We start from the raw sequence: 19,720 nt of genomic DNA, 5'->3' as shown, positions 1-19,720 counted from the left end.
AATGTAAGAACATCTGTTAAGGCCTCTTGACAGCTGTGAGGACTGAAGGTCACTGAAAGGCTGCCAGATTGGGAAGGAAGAAAAGCCTGGAGAGGAGGACATTCATGCTGATTGGGGGGGCTGGATTTGGCTTTCAGACGTTTTTCCTTTCTTTTTTGAGTCTCCTTGCCATTGTTTTTAAAGGACTGTTTACTGGCTCCTTGCTGCTTAAATTGCACATTGAAAAACGGAGCTGGGGAAGAGGGAAAAATTCTTATTTGTTCTGAAGAAGGGCTGAAAAATCTGTTAATCCTTTGCTAAATTTTAACATTTCATCACACTTTTTAAGCATTTTAGTTGAAGATAGGACCAAGCAAAACCACTTTATTGAAGGGAAAATTTAACATTTCAGATTTATCAACAGTGAGTTATTTAATGATAACTGGTGAGCAGTTGATGATGAAGGAGGTAGTATCAGGGATACTCCTATTTAGTGTATTTTAAACATAACTAGGGAAGTAAAGAAAAGAATAAGGCTCTTTGATGACCTCAAATTTGGTACAGTTTTCTGGGATGAAAAATGAATGTGTAGTTGGGAAAAATCTTCAGTGAGACTTGATAAAGCTATTATGTAGGTCAAAGAATAGCACTGTCTGAAACTTAGCAAAGAATATGCTTGCTGACAAAGACGTCCAGAATAGGAAGAAATTTATTTCTCCTTCAGACCTAAGAAGAGGTGCAGTACTTGGCCTTACTATGACAGAGCGACAGCCTCAATGACTCCTTTGAGAAGCAGTCTTTTGAGTAGACCTCTTTCTGGGGTACAACACAAGAGCTTTAAAGTGTGGCCACTCACAACCACAAATACAGGCCTTTTGCAGTGGCCACCTCCAAGCTGGGGAAAGACGCACAAAAACAAGACCTTAAGGATACATCTAGACTGTACTGCAGAATATAGCTGTTGGGCCAATGAGGTAACCCCTACTGGTAGACTCAGCCAGCTTTAGCTAACAGGCGAGATTCAGCCAAAATTAGATAGTTACAAGCTCCAGTGACAAAAAGGAACAATTCAGTCCATGCATATCCTGCTTCAGTATTACAGCCTATGCAGCAGAAAACACATTCTCTTATATCTGAGGCTCACTTTTGTCTAACTTATACCCTCTGGAATCTTCTTACTGATTATTCTCCTCCATAGGAAGGCTAGTGTGACCATCAATCAAATCTTCACTCTGTGTAGTGTAGTGTACTACACTAAAGAATCATTATGCGTATTTTACTGTATTTAGGTTCATCTTCTTGTAGTTTCTACTAAATATTCTACAAGTGTTTTTAAAAAAAAAAGATACTGAATGTTTTCTTGGTACATGCAACAGCAAAATACTCACCAGAGCAGTGTATGTCCTCGCTATTATTTCATGCTATTTTCATTCTTTACTAGGCAGCATAATGGCTTTTTGGTAATATATCTGTCTCATGGGTCCAGGGTCAGGGATTCAATTCTGACCTCCTGTCACTGAGTTTATGGAATTTTGCATGGGTCTTTCTAGGGGAAACCGGTTTACATTCACACCCTAACACCATGGTGGGTGACAGGCTACATTAAATTGTCGCTATATATATATATATATATATATATATATATATATATATATATATATATATATATATATATATATATATATATATATATATACACACACACACACACACACACACACACACACACACACACACACACACACACACACACACATGTTGTATTTATCTTTGTCACTGTGGTGTGGTTTGGATCACAGCTGCAAAGGATATAAAGAAGGACCAGTTCACTTACCTGGTTAGCAAACAAATACATTTCTATACCTGATAATACACCAAGACCAAAAGCACAGTGACAAGAGATGCAGAAATTCTCAGCAGATATGAACGAGATATTTTTTGCTGTAATACTTTCTGCATTCTTGTCTTACTTGCAGCTAAAAAACAATGTGAACAAATCATACGGCCCTGACTTACACAAGATTTTAAAATGTTAAGCACAGCTTTAACATGTACATCAGTAATGATATGGATTAACACACCTTCAAAACTTCCTTTCGAATATTAACAGTTTGAAGCCAGTCCCTCAGTTTTGGGTACTTCTTAAGTGCAGGTATTCTTTCACTTTCAGGCACTTTTTGTTTGCACTGCAGCTGCTTAAAAATGTAATTCCGTAATTTATCCTGTTGAAAGAGGTTGAGAGAAAAAAAAAGTCCAGTTATCAACTTTGTGACCAAAGTACAAAATAAGCTATTGTAAAGAACATTTTTCACAAACAAAAGCTAAAGCAACTATATTTTCTACACAGTGAAGGAATTTCTACTGCAATACAACGAAAACATTGGAGAAGTCAAAACTTGTTATTCATGTTAAGTTTAAACACTATAACACACGTTCATGGTACAAGTTGATTCTCCTATGACTAGCTAGGAAATGAAAAAAAATATCATAATTAATGGCAGCTCAGTTCACATCACATGGACCGCGGTGGTGCAGAGGTTAGCATTGTCTCCTCACAGCAAGAGGTTCTCCCGTTCGATTCTCAGCAGGAGTGCATTCTGGGTGGAGTCTGCATGTCCTCCCCATGGTCAAGTGACATCTAAAGACATGCAGGTAGGTGCATGCATGAATGGGTGTGCCTTCTTTGAAGGTTGGGCGTCGGGCTGGCAACTCGGTACTGTAAAAATCCACTGCCAATCATGAGCAGACCGGAGTTCCTCTGTGGCGACCCCTAACGGGGAAAAGCCTAAAGACTGTATCTGTAAAGGTAGCTCAGTTCACACGCAGAAGAAAAGAAAACAAAAGAAAGTCACTGTTCTGGTACCTAGGAGTAGCTACCTATTAATGAGTTTGCCCACTCAGAAAATAAGCAAGGCTTAAGGCCAGCTTCTTACATGCTGTCACTGGAAGTGCACAATTCTCTCTCAAAAGATAACATGATGGAAGTTGCTTTAGGTTTATCAAAACAAATGGAAGAATTAAGCAGCATGTGTCTTAATAGGAGTCTTTTCTTGAACATTTGAGAAATTCCTGTCAAAGTATCATGCCACACTGAAAAAAGAAACAGAAAAGGACATGTGGTACAAAGATTAGTTTGGAAGTCCTGCGTGAATAACTAATGCAAAGCGGCCAAGGCAAATTGGAAACCAAATAAGTTAAATGGAAATTTCAGGTAGCAGACACAGACTTGCAGATCTTAACTTATTTTAATAATACCTTTCATTGAAATTTATACACATAGGTAATTACTAGGCATGTAGTCCAGGAGACCATGAAGGTGCCCACCTAAATGTCATTGAAATGTATACACATAGGTAATTACTTGGCATGTAATCCAGGAGACCATGAAGGTGCCAACCTAAATATCATTGAAATTTATACACATAGGTAATTATTAGGCATGTAGTTCAGGAGACCATGAAGGTGCCAACCTAAATGTCATTGAAATTTAAACACATAGGTAATTACTAGGCATGCTGTCCCGGAGACTATGAAGGTGCCAACCTAAATGTCATTGAAATTTATACACATAGGTACTTACTAGGCATGTAGTCCAGGAGACCATGAAGGTGCCAACCTAAATGTCATTGAAATTTATACACCTAGGTAATTATTAAGCATGCAGTCCAGAAGACTATTAAGGTGCCTACCCCAAATTCCCAACTGCCACAAAGCATTGTCTGGTTAAGGACTTACTCAAGGTGAAATATAATGCAAATAAAGGTGACATACAATGCAAATAAAGTCTGACGGAATAAAACCCCGTACCACTGGAAGTAGTTTGTGAACAGCTCACAGCCTTAATCCTCTCTACTAACTGCTAAACCAAAAGCTAAATGGCTGCCTATTACAGGTTCAGCCCAACAGTTACCAAGCTCCCATGTACACACATAACAAAACCTACACTCTTTTAAAGACACTGTTACAGCATGGAAATTCATGATTAACATTCTCTTACATTTTTATACAATACCACTTAACCTGCAGACACTGAAAATGGGGACAAATGCCCTTGAAATGTACGCACATCCAGCCAAACATCTGAACATCTAATTAGTATAAAACTTTACCAAATAGCACATAACTCTTCTGTTTTCAGTAGGAATAGGTGATGCTACTCAGAAACAAATTTAAAAACAGTGTGCAACAAAAACAGAAAAATATAAGCACATTATCAATGAGTTAGGTGTAAATTCTTTATTTAAACTATATTGAAAAATTCTACCACATAAGGTCATTTACATTTGCTTCTGAAAAGGGAAAATGTAAGATGTGTCCTCTTTCTTTAAACTATTAGTGCCACTAGTATGTTGGTTATGTAGTGTTGTTTTCAGTGTACTAGACAATTTCACATTTCATGAGAGGTATTCAGAAAATTGGGTGAATGAGTAAATCAAGCCTGAAAATACAGACATGCCTCCAAAAATTGGAGGGGAAAATTAGACCTGAAAACAGGAACATTCTTCCAAAATACAGACAGTTGACAGGTTTACCTCTTTTACTCTCAATTAAATTTTAACCATAAAAAACTCTTGGTCTCTTATCAGATGAGCTTTTCTCTTCCTTTTTTGGTTTGCTGTATCATATTCATGGAGTCATTATCACTAGTTTGGTTCTCCCTAAGTTGAACACAATTGCTACTAATCTCCCAGCCAAAGTACTAGAAATACAAATGATGTGTGAACATTAGACATCTAGCCAAACATTCTCCTGAACTAAAGAATGCTAGATTACAATACAATACCAAACTGACAAATTCTAATGAAAACTGGCCTTACGCCCTTCGTCATGTAAAATAAGTACTACAACAGGTTATCACACTTGATGAGTACATATTAAAACACACCCATTTACTGTTGTACCTTAGGCATTGTGATGATTTCTATCCTCAAATTTAGCCATGCACTTCCATGATTTACTGATTTTCTTCATAAAAGTTAGACCTGTTTAACTGTACCTACACTATTAAATAACCAAAGTAGGCTTACAGAAAGATTACGTATCACTACATACATGGAGATTAATACTTTAAAACTTCATATGTGGAAAAAAGTACTCTTATTTTTGATCCTCTGCTAAGATTTTTAAATACAAATGCCATGAATTTTAATGCTCAACGGTTGTTACATATGAGTCAAAGGGTATGAAGGCTTTGTGCTTTTTACAAATAGACTATTTCCTTTTACATTATCTCTTATGTGGTGCAAAGAAGCTTTCGGTTTCTTATCTCTGCCGCCTTACAGCAAGAGGTTCTCTGGTTCGATCCTCGGCTGGGGTGCCTTTTGTGCGGAGTCTGTATGCCCTCCCTGTAGTCGCGAAGGTTTCCTCTGGGTGCTCCGGTTTCCTCCCACATCCCAAAGACATGCTGTAGGTGGATTAGACACTCTAAATTGGCCCTAGGCGTGAGTACATGCATGTGTGTGCCTTCTGTGGAAGGCTGGGTGCCGAGCTGGCAACTTGACACCGAAAACTCCACTGCCAATCATGAGCAGACAGGTGATCCACTGTGGTGACCCCTAACTGGGAAAAGCCGAAAGAAGAAGATCGCTTACTCCACCAAAGATGGCGGAAACATTTGTCACAGTAAACTACAATGCGACTTGTGCTAGACACAGTCAACACACTGTACACATCACTGTAGGTTAAGCCCCCTTGCACTGCTAGTTACACTAATCTCTTTTCTAAATCTGGTATCAAAAGAATTGTGTCTTGTTAATAACTTGTGCCACAAATATTCCATCCAGAAGTGGAAGAGGCAAATTCATCAACTAAATTCTGTCTTCCAGCCCCTTCTTGGCACAATCCCCAGATAACTGTTTCTGAATACTACACACTAAGGAACCCACCATATACCAAAGTCCTTTAACTCCCATGTAAACTCACCCATCACTTTCAGGAATAACAAACTCTTTGATCAGTCACATTTTCTAAATGACACTGTTGAAACGGGAAAGTATTCAAGTGTTTTATACCACAGGCATTAAGCTCCTTCTAAAGTTCTAATTAATCATTATGGCTTTTCAAACAGCGATGTGTTACACAATACAGACAGTTCTGAGCTACTATCTCTCTCCATCTCAGGTCTTCTCTGAAAGACAGACATAAAACACTGACATGTCTTCAAAGTCAGTAATACATTTACAAACCAACTACTGCAAAAAGAACACAACAAATGCATTACGAAGACTGATGCATGTCAGTATTTTAATACTACTTAACAAAGCAATTGCATGGCTTCCTACGAGAAGTACTAGAACCACAAATTGTAGTTATGTACTTACTATAATGCTGGATCCTTTCATTTTCATCCATCCGATAAGACTGAAGGGTCTTTGGGCTACTTGTCAAATCCAAGCCAGAAAAACTAGTGCACTAGCCTCACGCTCATTTAAATCTTTACTTCCCATAATGCACCTGTATGCAAAGCTACCTCAGATTGGGTTTGATGCCAACCAAAACAATCACTGCTATCTCTTAAACATGAAGACCCTTAAAGGGTAAATATGGCCCTTCATAACTATAACTTGGAAGGGAAGAGGGTTGTCATATTGGATGGACCAGGACAAAAAGATTGTTGTGCCCTATTCATCCTGAATGTCCAATCCAACTGATTGTTGAGAGTCCCCAGCTACATTACAACATGGGTGATCTCATAACAAGAGACCATCGAGGACAGTGCCTCCAAATGAATCCTAGACCTTGAGACAACATCCAGTTTGCACTGTTTGGAGAAGGTATACAATTTAGGCTAATTTGCTGCTACACAAATATCATCAACTGAGGAATTCCAAAAGAAAGTTGTAGACTACACATAAGCAAACTCAATGCAGTCAGAAAACCACCAACTGGGTTCTGTGTAGATAAAATCTCAGCTGCATGCAAATGTCTAAGGTGTGAAGAACATACTTTGGCTTGCTGGTATGGTGTGGGAAAAAATGCTGTCAGATGTATGGGTTGATTCAAATTTGAACTGGAAGCCACCTTAGGAAGGACTGCTAAGTACAGAAACCCTGCTCTCATGAAAAATTAAATAGGGAGAAGCTAAGGACAAGGCATGTAATTCCAAAACTCTTCTTGCTGAAGTAATACCAACCAAAAAGCTGGGTTTTCCATGATAGGAAATTTAAGGAAATGAAGGTGCGGGTTCAATGGGAAGCTTTGTTAATGCCTCCAACACAAAGTTAAGGTTCCTTGGAGGCAAAAACTTCCTTAAGAAAGCCTTTACAAAGTCTGTGAAAAACTAAAGAATGAAAATGAGAAACCTCATCATAGGGAGCCATATCTGCCTGGGTCAGTAAAGGGCAATGAGGATCACCACAGCTCTGCATCATTTTGCTTTCTATAAAAACTTTGGTATCAGGGACAGAGAGGGGGATAACAGTAAAGTAGCCTGGAAGGCCATTGTTTGACTAGAGCATCTCCCATGGCCTGTCCTTCAAGGAATCAAGGTAAAGAAAATGCTGCACTTGGTGGATAAGGATATAAACAGATCACAGTACGGTTGCCCCCAGTAGCTTAAAATGATTTGTGTCACCTCTGAGTTGAGAAACCACTTGTGAGGCATCAGAACAAACCTGATAGGCCTGTTGGCAAGACAGTTTAACTTCCCAGGAATGAGCATAGCACACAGGAAGCAAAGAAATTATCCACATCTACACATTATGTCACACTCTCATAGCTCCTTGGCACAATGTGTAGGATGCAGTTCCCCCTTGCTTGCTGATGTACCATACAACTGTCATGTCAGCTTGAATGGAAGGTATACCTGGGACCAAGTAGTTCTGTAGTTTCTACAATGCCAAGAGAACTGCTCACATCTTCAAAACATTGATGTGAAGGATGGCCTCTTGAGGATTCCAAACACCAAAGACTATCCTCCCTTGGTAATGCCTCACCCCAACCCAAACAGGAAGTACCTATGGTCACTACTACTGCTGGAGGTGGCAGAATTAAAGACCTTCCAGAAACTATACGCCGGGAAGTTAGCCACCACAGTAACTGTTCTTTGCATAGGCTGGTAGCTGTGATTGGGGCAAACAAACTATCTGTAAGCTGAGACCACTGAGCCCTGAGTAGCCAACGAAGTATACTTGCGTAAAAACAAACAGCTCAAACGCCAATTGCCATTTGCTAAACAAAACAAATGAATCAGACTTTGCATGAACAAAGACAGAAAACTTCTCTTCCCTTCAAGATCGTATTAATTGAAAATGCACTGAAACTCACATTCACTGGAAATGCATCTGGCCAATGGCTGATTATGTATACATTTATATCCACAGACATCTCCCAAACCCAGCAATCATAGCTACACTGTTGACTGCATCCTTCTGAAATGTCTGTGCAAGAAAAAAAAAAAAAAACAACAATAATAATGACCAAAGTCATATTTCAAATTTCTTTCACATAAACACCCAGTAGTCAAGCTATTTCAACTTAATTTACACACACACAAAGTCCTGCAGAGCCAGTTTAAAAACGGACAGATAATAGCACTCGTCATTACAAAGAATTGAATTACATGTACTTTACTGGTAACACTGAAGGAAATACATGAAACTGTATACTGATCCAGCCACATGCAATACAGTTTAAAAACAAGATTATTTATGAGAAAATAATAAATATTAACCACCTGATAATATATGCACAATCTCAGCAGAAATAAAAGTTATCTGAATAACTCCACATTAAAGAGTATTACTAATGTAGAGGTTGCTGCTGATAAACAACTTTGCATTTCAGTGCTTCATCCACAAATGCAGTGCTTGCGGCCCTTGAAGAAAACTGCACACATAGTATTTAAAAATTGGTGTGCTGATGACATTGCCATAACATTTCCTGAACAAGAACAATAGGGAATGACTGGTAAATGACAAAAACAGGTTCACAGTTACTAGGCATGCAGTCCTGGAGACCGTTAAGGAGCCTAGCCCAAATTTCCAATTGCTTTAAAGCACTGTCTGGTTACATGAGTTGCTCAATGTCCCACAGTAGGTCAATAAAGGTGAAATGATTCACACCTTGCACCCTTGCCACAGGAAGCAGCTCTTTAACATGTTAGAGCTTTAGTCCTCTGCAACAACTGCCAGAGTAACAGTTTTTAACTAAATGTTGAAGTCCTTTACACTCCGACCTTGTATAGAATACTTTATCACAGTAATATGCAACAATGACTATAAAATGGATGTAGAAGATCAGACTGTTCTGATCATCACTCTAAAAATAGTGCAAACTATATGACCTGACAAATGTCAACCCCCTTTGCAGTTGCTGAAGGCTGTAAAGAAGGTATTGCAAATATATATTACTAAACTGCAAAATGTCAGCGTTGTCAGTGGAAAATGTTTAGACTGCTAAAATGCAGCATGTTTATACTATATTACGCAATTCAGGGCTATTAATGAATTTAATGCAATGATTAAAACAAAACAAAGACAATATAAATACTGCAACAGGTTTTGTTCAACAACACACAAATTCTACAAAAATTAGAAATATAACTGCGTATATACTATACTGTTTTTTTGGAGAGGGGGCTTACATGCTTGCAGGGCATCTATGCCTCATTTATGAACTCCATATGACTTCTCTGTCATCAAGAATAGCTATCCCCATCTGATATCACTCAATACAGGTCTGACCTACTTGAAGAATGGCTAACAATACTATACTGTTGCAGCATATACCTCCAGAGTCACCAGAATTGGATTGTGGATCAAAGGGGCCCTATGCAGAGTAATTAATCAGGCCCCCACTAGCCATACCAATATCCCATTATATGGTGGTCTTTCTCGTCAATTATCACAAACTGTATTCATACATGTCAGTGTACATACTATCTTCTTGGGTAAGTACTAGGCTAACTACCCTTGTTGGGCATTTTAAGCCTAGCCAACTTCCATTGGTGAGAGTCAAACCATGTATCTCTTGTATATGAAGTAAATATCATAACCATTATGCCAACTGTGGTGATGTGAGGCACTGCCAGTTATGTCAGGAGAAGTAGGGCAGTAGATGTGTAACATATGCTAGCAAAGCTAGCTGGAGTTTTGTAAAGAATTATATGTCATTCGTACATCAAACTGATTTGTACAGATGCTTGTATTGAAAAATGTACTTGTAAAGCTGCTTGTGTTAAAAATGTACCAACAGTGTGCCCTCCTGGGCAGAAAAAGAAATACACTTGTATGTCAGACTGTATTATACCTATTAAAATTAACATTGTAACACAGGATACAGGAAGAGAAGATGTTAAGCTCAGCTCCAGCTAACTATGAACAATTGTAAGAAATTAAATTACTCACTTTAGGCCATAAAGATTGTATCTTACAGTTCTGATTGCAGCCAGAGATGAAATGTTTGTGCCAGAGAATGGTTTATTAGCCCCTGTAGGAGGAGTGGAAGTGTTTTATTGTTTTAGGACTTCCAGAAGCTGCAACAGATCTTAGCAAAGCTCTGTGTGTGTATTACTGACACATATGTGAGAGATTCTGGGACAGTTGCTAGAAAAGAGGGTAGTATGGGAACCAGAAGTCAGATGACCAGATGTATGGCATGTCATTCTGTAATCCAGAGCAAAATGATGTTTTAATACTAGATGAGACTGAAGTCTCAGAGCAGTCTGTGTTTGCAACCTGACACAGAAGGCACACTCACCTATTCATATTGCCTTGCTTTATTAAGTAACCAGGGAAAAGTAGCTCTCTAGATCAGTCCGGAAAATATAGTGTGATTAGTTAAGTACTGTTTTTCTGTATCTGTGTGAATCTATTCATATGTGTTACTTTAATATTCTCTGTGATTAAAACTCTGGTGTTTACTGTAAATAGGTGTTTATTATTTTCATGTTCTTTTATTACTTATTATTAAATATATTTAAACTTCTCATTGTGGCTGGTCTTTTAGAGAATATTTTAACCTTTGAGAGTACTTGTATTTATTTGGTGACACTGTGGCCACTCCTGAAAGCCTTACTGCATTGGTCAAACACTACCATTTGTTTTAGTATTAATTTCAATCAGTACAATTGGGTACCCTTGTAAGAGCCTTAAAGTAGCTGGCTTTGGAGTGTCTGTTGGCAGTAACTACCTTATAATTTGGGCAGAATGGGGCATACCTAGTAAATCTGTGCTAGCCTTTCCCAGGTGTGTGAGTGTGTGTTTGTTGTGTAAAAATCAAATCTCAAAGTGTGTGTATCAGCTGCTTGGAACAGGGACACACAGCACTGGTTTTACAAAGAGGGTGGTAGAGTACCTGGTTTGGCCACTTGGCTGAGGACTCAACTCTACAGCCGTGCCAGTGGGGAGTCTTACTGGGGGCCTAGAGAGAGACAGGGAAATCCACACACAGGACTGTGTTCCCTGCATGCTCTTATGGGAAATTGTGCTTAATACAGAGAGCTGCATCCAGAAATACTATATGGATCTATTTTTTTCGAGTGAACATCCCTCACCGGTGTCAGTGGTAAGGATTCAGGCTCCTTGATTACTGGCCCAGAGGGTGGATGTCACACATTGGTGAGTGGTGATGTAGATATTAAATGACTTTCTGTAGCCTGTAGGTAGTTGTTACTGAAGGCGTGTGTACTCTCGGCAGCCACAAGGTAAACATACAGAGTATCATTTTCACAACAGTTTTATTTAGTTTTGTTAGTTTAGTTTAGTCAGGGAAAGTAGGCAAAGATGTCAGAAGAGGATTATGGCAAGCTGACAAAAACAAGGTTGGCAAAGGTGTGTGAAGCCAAAGGACTGGCGCATGCCAACCTGACTAAAGAGGAAATGATTTCAGCCTTAATCACAGCTGCAGCATGGGCCAGCAACCAGTAGGATAACCAGTCTGGTGATGGAAATTTGCAGCCCTCAGAAACAGGACAGTTCACCTTTTCCTCAGCAGACTTAAAAATCCATCTGGAGTTAGAGAGACTTGAACTGGAGGCCACACATTTGGAATTATAATCAGCAGACAGACTGCGGCATTTGAAGGCTGAAGAAAATGAGAAGCAGCATCAACATGAGAGGGATGCTGACTCTTCGACAGGAACATGGAAGTAATAGGGAAGGGAATAACAGAACCCCAGAAGCAATGAAGGTCCGTAAATCTCTTCCACAGTTTACAGAGGGTGATAATTTTGAGAGTTTTACTCATACATTTGAAAGAGTATAATGCTGAGCAAGGGCTCTAGATGTGGTTCCTGACCCCCTTACTTCATGGTAAAGCTGTAACTGCTATTTCTAATTGTCTGATATTGATTGTTTAAACTATGACAGAGGAAAACATTGCTTACCAGAATGTTTTAAGTTAACACCTGAAGCTTAGAGAAAAACATTTCGTGAGCAGAGATGCGAGGCAGATGAAAGTGTGTGTGATTACACTGCTGAGTTAAGGGCTTATTTCCACAGGTGGATGAGTGAGTGTCAGGTCACCACTTTTGAAGGATTGGCAGACCTTTTGATGAGGGAACAAGTCCTTAGCACTTTGCCGGAGGACATGAGTATCTGGCTGGCAGACTGGGACTGTAACTCTGCAGATGAGACGAGGAGAAAAGGGGATCTCTACTTAGCAAGCAGGGCATCACTGCACAAGAAGAGGATACCCAGTGCTGCACATGGAGATAAGGGAACCCATGGTGGGCAGCCAAAACCACCCCAACAGAGTCCACGAGTAACAGGGGAAGCCACTAGTTCAGGTACCTGGCCAGGATCAAGGGTTAGAGGTTTTAAATGTAACCAGTGAGGCCATGTATCATACAGAAGTCCATGAAGCAAGGTGGATGGAAAACAGGCCACTGTTAAGAGACGCACAGCCTATGACATAACCATTGTGAAGCTTGCAGTGGTTAAAGAGGAGCAGTACTTGCTTGGGCAGTTCACTCCAGCCAGAGCTTTAGGAGGGACCCCATCCCAAATGCCTTTGGCCAGGGTTCACACTGACTGGGTAGTTGGAAAAGAAAGTAAGCAAGTAGGTGTGTTTGAGGATATCCCACCAGATATCTTGATAGGAAATTACTTTGATAAAGCAGTACCTTGTGTGCATGCAGTTACACAAAGTCAGGCTTGAGACAGGCATATGGGTCTGGTAGCCTGACCCAGACAGACCCCATATTTGAAGCCAGGGATGGGAGGGTGGCTATTTCAGGGAGGAAGCTACCCTGTAGCAGTGAGCCTGAAGGTAAGCCACAGCTGCTGGGAAGTAATGATGTTCCCTTGGACAGAGTGACTGCAAGGGCAGAGGTGAGTGGTATTACCCAGACTAACAGTGAGGCACCGCTGTCAGACGATACCAGGCTTCCTGTGGAAAGGGAGCTGGGATGGGTCACACATAGAGTTGACACAGGCTCAACTCTATCTGTGACCCTCCCAAGCACACAGAGTTGACACAAGCTCAGATAGAGTTGACACAGGCTCAACTCTATCTGTGACCCTTCCCAGCACACAGAGTTGACACAGGCTCAGATAGAGTTGACACAGGCTCAGTTCTAGGACCCTACACTAAGAAGTTTGAGGGAGGTAGCTAGGGAAGCAACCAATTTTCAAGGAAAAGGGGAGTCGTATACTGGAACAAAGGGCTACTGCAGAGACAGTGGGCCCCTGAGGGAGGGCTGCAGGCTGAGGTAATACAGCAGTTGGTAGTGGCTACAGCCTACCAGCTGGCACTTCAAGCCATAGCCCATGACATTCCTTTTGCAGGTCATATGGACATAAAGAGTACCAAGAAATGTATTATGCAGAACTTTTATTGGCCTGGGATTGCAAGAGCTGTAACAGGGTACTGCAAGACTTGTGAACAGTGCCAAAAGGTAGGCAAGGCAGGAGACAAGGTCAAGGCTCCTTTGATGCCTTTCCCTATGATTGAGGAACCATTTCAGAGGGTAGCTATAGATATTGTGGGGCCTCTGAGTACCCCAGGTTCCACAGGGAAGAAGTATGTCCTGGTGGTAGTAGATTATGCTACTATATACCCTGAGGTGGTGGCTCTGTCCTCTATTGAGGCAGACAAGGTGGCAAATGTTTTGTTAGAGATTTTCACCAGGGTAGATTTCCAAAGAGAAATACTGACTGACAAAGGTGCCAATTTCATGTCAGACCTGCTGGCTTGTCTGTGAAAGGGCTGTGGGGTGAAGCACCTAAAGACCATCCTCTACCACCCCCAGACTAATGGTTTTGTGAAGAGGTTAAACTCTACACTAAAGACCATGCTACAGACATTTGCAGACCAGTTTAAGAGAGAGTGTGACAAATATTTGCCCCATCTGCTGTTTGCATACAGAGAAGTACACCAGGAATCTACAGTTTTTTTCACCCTTTGAGTTGCTGTATGGGCATAGGGTGAGGGGGCTTTTAGATTTGATTCGTAATGAGTGGGAGGGTGAGTGTGAGTCCCACGAGGAGTCTGTTGTGGCATATGTCCTAAACTTCAGGACAAAGCTTAGGGAGGTCGTGGGCTTGACCCAGGAGAAGCTGGCAGGAGCTAGACAGCAAAAAAGGCCTGGTATGACAGAAATGCTCAAGCCCAAGAGCTTTTTAGCACAGATATGGAATAAATAATATTATTTAATTTTGGCATCACTGTCTGCTGGTCAATGTTGTTTTTGAATACTATTTTGAGACCTGACAGTTGCCTTACTTGCAGGGGCTGTGGTTCCTTGACAAGCCCGAGAGTATACCATGGGACAGCAGGTTATGGTTCTCATTCCTGTCAGACACAATAAGCTGCAGACAGCTTGGCAGGAATCATTTTAAGTGGAAAGGAAGTTCAGTGATGTCAACTCCATGGTAAATCTGCTAGACAGCTGGCAGGGGCACAAATTATACCATGTTAACATCATGAAACCTCACCATGACAGGGAGGCCCTTGTGATAAGTATTTGCAGTAGGAGGCATGAGGAATCTGAGGGGATCTTTGGCTACATCGAGCCAGCCAGCAAAATGCCAAGTTACTAAGGTGAAGCTTAGGGATGCAGACATATGACATGACAGTGCAGCACCATAGTGAGGTCAGCAATGCCAATGCACACGGGATCTCAAGACAGAGTATGGCTTACTGTATTCCCAGACAAGCTCATATCCCTCAAGTCACATTTCTCCAGGGTCACTTGAGAAACTAGCTTGTCTTCCAAGGGGGGTCAGATGTGACGATGTGAGGTATTGCCAGCTATGCCAGGAGAAGTAGGGCAGTGGATATGTAACATATGCCAACATAGCTAGCTGGAGTTTTGTAAAGAATTCTATGTCATTTGTATATCAAACGGATTTGTACAGATGCTTGTGTTGAAAAATGTACTTGTAAACTGCAAGTTGCTTGTGTTAAAAATGTACCAACAATGTGCTCTGCTGGACCGAAAAAATAAATATACTTGTTTGACAGACTGCATTATAACTACTGAAATTAATATTGTAATAGAGGATACTGGAAGAGAAGAGGTTAAGTTCAGCTCAAGCTAACTTTGAAAAATAGTATGAAATTAAATTACCTAATTTAGGCAACAAACATTGTATCTTACAGTTCTGAGTGCAGCCAGAGAAGAAATGTCTGTGCCAGAGAATGGTTTATTTTTTCCTATAGGAAGAGTGGAGGTGTTTTATTGTTTTATGACTTCCAGAGGCTGCAATATCAAATCTGTGTGCGTGTGTGTGTGTGTGTGTGTGTGTGTGTGTGTGTGTGTGTGTGTGTGTGTGTGTGTGTGTGTGTGTGTGTGTGTGTGTGTATTACTGACTCATATGTGCGAGATTCTGGGTCAGTAGCTAGGAAAGGGGCTAGTATGGTAACCAGAAGTCAGATGACCAGATGTATGTTATATCATTCTGTAATCCATGGCACAAACAATGTTTTAATACTAGATGAAACTAAAGTCTCAGAGCAGTCTGTTTTTGTAACCTGACATAGGATCATTCACAAATTTCATCTTGCCTTGCTTTAGTAAGTAACCAGGTAATATTAACTCTTTAGATCAGTCAGGAAAATATAGTGAGATTAGTTAAGTACTGTTTTTCTGTATCTGTGTGACTCTATTCATAGGTTCATAGGTAGATACTAGGCTATCTGCCCTAGGGCATTTATAAGCCTAGCCAGAATGTATTTGGCTTCTGCCTCCCTATTAGATTAGCCTACTGTGCCTCTGTAAAGTAGGTCACAGAAGGTACCCTTTTAAGATTAGTTTACTGTGCCTCTGTCTAGCAGGGACACAGGAGAGATCCCAGGGGTGAATTTGTGATTTCCCATCCACGCATCCAAATTTCGCTTGAAGAGGGTCAGCGAGGGGCTATGTCTAACATGAATTGGGATTCTATTCCAGAGTGAGGGGAGCCTTTGGGAAATGAATCTGTCCCTCCAGCATGTCCTATTTATTTTTGTGCTGAGGTTTAGGTCCCTGGAGCGTGTAGCTCTAAGGGACTTGGATTTTTTGAGGTGGAGCATGTCCATTAATTCTGGGTTTGACATGGCTTTGTACGTCAGGCATAGATTGCCTCTGAGTAGGCAGTAAGCAACTGAGTAGAGCTGGAGTTTCTTTAGTCGAGCTGCATAGGACATCTGTTTGTAGCCCATGATCCTCTTGGTGAGGTACTTTTGGGGTCTCTCCAGTTGCTGCAGGTGTCGGGTAAGGTACATCCCAAAAGGGGCATTGTATTCAATTATGGGCCTGATGAGTGAAGAGTAGAGGCGCACAATGACCTCTCTTGATCTAGATGCGAACCCTTTGTGATAAGGTGGGCTATATAGAAGGTCTTTCTAACCACTTTGGCAACGTGATTATCAAAGGAGAGATTACTATCTACGTTGGTCCCCAAATCTCTAATTACTTCTTCCATACTTAATGGATTACCACCTATGTGGTAATTTGTGGGCACCTTGTTTTTCCCAAAGGGGATGACTATGCACTTTTTAGCATTTAGCTTGAGGCTGTGGCTCTGGCACCAAGCATCCGTCTCTGTGAGACCCTTTTGGAGGATGCTTGTGTCAGCTGGAGATTCGATTATGGCCCCAGTTTGCAGTCATCTGCGAACTTTGTCAGCCATAATCCCCGTGTTAGCCTGAACCTCAGAGAAGTATATACCGAACAAGAGAGGTCCCAGAACTGAGCCCTGTGGGACGCCACTTGTAACTGGTTTGGATTCGGACATGGCACCTGTGATTCTGACCACGTGGGTTCTATCTCTGAGCCAGTTTGCAACCCATCTTGTGATATAGGGGTTGATATTTAAGCTGGTAAGCTTATTTATGATGCCCGAGTGGGGTATTGTGTCGATGGCTTTTGCGAGGTCCAGGTAGGCTGTGTGGACTACCTTGCCCTCATTTATGGCTTTGGTAACTGTTTCAAAGAAATCAACTAGGTTTAAGAGGCAAGATTTGCCCTTAACAAAGCCGAATTGGGTAGGGTCCAGTGTCTGGAGGCTCCCAATGTCTTTGTTTATGAGTTCCATGATAATACACTCCATAGCTTTACAGACCAGACTAGTCAGGCTTATGGGGCGATAGTTTCCAGGGTCTGTTGTGGCACCACCTTTGTGGAGTGGGACCACTGTAGCTGTACGCCATTCTTTGGGTACATATCCTGTAGTAAGGCTAAGTTTGAACACTGACTTAATGTGAGGGTTCAGTTCTTCTTGGAGCTCGTGTAAGACACAGCCTGGGACACCGTCTGGTCCCATAGATGCTGTGTTTTTTGCTTTGGAGAGGGCAGCTTTCACCTGTGCATCTGTGATGTCAGGGAGGTTACATTCAGTTGGGATAGTCATTTGCTCCTTTGGGGAGAAGTTTGCGCTGAATCTGTCTGCCAGGATGTTGGCTATGTCTGTAGGTTCGGTATATTTTGTACCATTATGCAGCAATTCAGAGCATATCTGGGAGTTTCTGCCCATGTTTCTGACATAACTAAAGAAGGCCTTGTGATTATCTTTAGTGTTTAGGGCAATTTTTCTTTCGAAACTGGCCATTGATGATTTTATGAGGGATCAAAGTTTCTTGCTAATACTGATCAGAGATGCCTTCCCTTTTTGGGATTTTGCTCTGTCATGTAGTAGCTTCCTCCTTCTGTTGTATAGCTTATTTATGGCCAGGGTCCACCAGACCGGTCTCCTGTTTTTGGAGGAGTGAGTCTTGGTTTTATTTGGGATAGCACGATCCATGCATTCCTGCAGGTGCTCATAGAATGCATTTGTAAAGGATTCTGTGGATTGGGCTGTATTATCCTCTGGCCCAGGGGCTTTGAAGGATTCCACCTCAGTCTTGAGAAATGCAAACTTGTTTTTGGAGAAATTCTTTACAGTGATTTCCTTGGCTGGGGGTGGGGATGGGATATGGATGTCCAGGGAAATTTGTTTATGGTCTGATCTTACCAATGAGGGGTTTACCTCTGGTGTGGAACATAGAGTCCCCATGTTGGTGATGATTCTTGTGGGAGTGGTGAACAGTTGTTCCATTGCGTTAAATTTTATAAATTCAAGGAACCATTGGGCGAGGGTGTTTGGGCTTGAGTAGTTTTCCCAGTCAATGTTTGGGTAGTTGAAGTCACCCAATAACATAGTGTTTGGAGAGACCTTCATATTCTCCAGTGTTCTCAGGAATGCCAAGTGGGGTTCCTGTAATAGGGAGGGTGTTCTGTAGCAGGCTACAAACTGAAAGGCAGCTTTGCCTGCTTTAGTTGCACATGGATGGTTTCCGATGCTTCATGCAGTGCCACTAACCTGGAGGTGTAGGTATCTTTGATGAATACAGATACTCCCCCACCTTTTGTGCTTCGGTCCGAGTTTTGGGGCCGAAACGCATGGTATGAGTTATAACCTGGTAGTGCTGGGGTGCTCTCAGGAGTCTTGAACCAGGTTTCTGTTCCTGCACAGACATCGATTTTCTCCACACTGAGGAGAGTCTCGAGTGCATGCATCTTGAGGTTTAGACTTCTGGCACTGAGTAGCATTACCTTTAGTTTTTTTATCTTTGGGTTATCTATGGAGGTGGGTTTGTCCTTTGAGCCTTGCCTAAAAAAGGCACTATGGGGGTGGCAAGAGCCTTGGCTAGTATACGAAAGCCTAAGGGTGACAGGTGCAAGCCGTCCCTAGCGAAGCAACATGGCTTGTCGAGCATGTCATCCCAGGCTGACAGACACTGGATCCCCTTTGAATGACACCAATACTTTAGCCAATTGTTGACACTGATCATTTTGCCTTTATACTGTGGCATCATTCTTGGTGAGGGCAAGATGCTACTCAAGGTCAGGGACATACCAGCCTGGGCTACATGGTCAGAGAGCTCCTCTATGTCTCTTTTCATGTAGTCCAGGGAGGTACGTCTCAGGTCATTCACACCAGCATGGACAATGACAGAGTCATACTTGTACTTGCTTTGGAGTGACCTGAGTGCTTGCGTTATGTAGCAGATCCTGGCACCCGACAGGCAGCTTACAGTGACCTTCTCCTTGTTCAGTCTGGTGAGTGGGACGTCAGTGTGCTGGACAATAGAGTCCCCTATAACAAGTGTATTTGGTGTATTGTTTGGCCTTATGGGCTGTGACTGTGAGGCACACTGATTTTGTGAGATATGTAATTTGTGGGTATTGTTGAGGGGTGGCTGTTGCTTGGATATCTGCTTAGGAGGTCTTTGCCGTTTAGGCAAATTTTTATTTAGAGCCTCCGAGTATGTTTTTGTGTGTTTATGTGTTGGGTATACAGATGCAATAGGTCTGTGTGAGACTGGATTTGTGGTGTGG

At 41.5% G+C, this 19,720-nt stretch overlaps 1 protein-coding gene across 7 annotated transcripts in view; it reads right to left on the bottom strand.

Moving 5' to 3' along the window:
* Positions 1-19,720, bottom strand: part of KSR1 (kinase suppressor of ras 1) — a 1,687,803-nt gene that overhangs the window by 1,028,587 nt on the left and 639,496 nt on the right. For all 7 annotated transcript variants that reach the window (XM_044054644.1, XM_044054643.1, XM_044054646.1 and 4 more), the window contains exon 2: positions 2,061-2,201. In XM_044054644.1, the coding sequence (XP_043910579.1) occupies positions 2,061-2,201 (141 nt within the window). The remainder of the gene's footprint in view (positions 1-2,060; positions 2,202-19,720) is intronic.

The sequence above is a fragment of the Protopterus annectens genome, chromosome 13.part0 (assembly GCF_019279795.1).
Source record: "Protopterus annectens isolate FY-2018-M chromosome 13.part0, PAN1.0, whole genome shotgun sequence".
NCBI lineage: Eukaryota > Metazoa > Chordata > Ceratodontiformes > Protopteridae > Protopterus > Protopterus annectens.
This window is presented reverse-complemented; position numbering and strand designations above follow the sequence as displayed.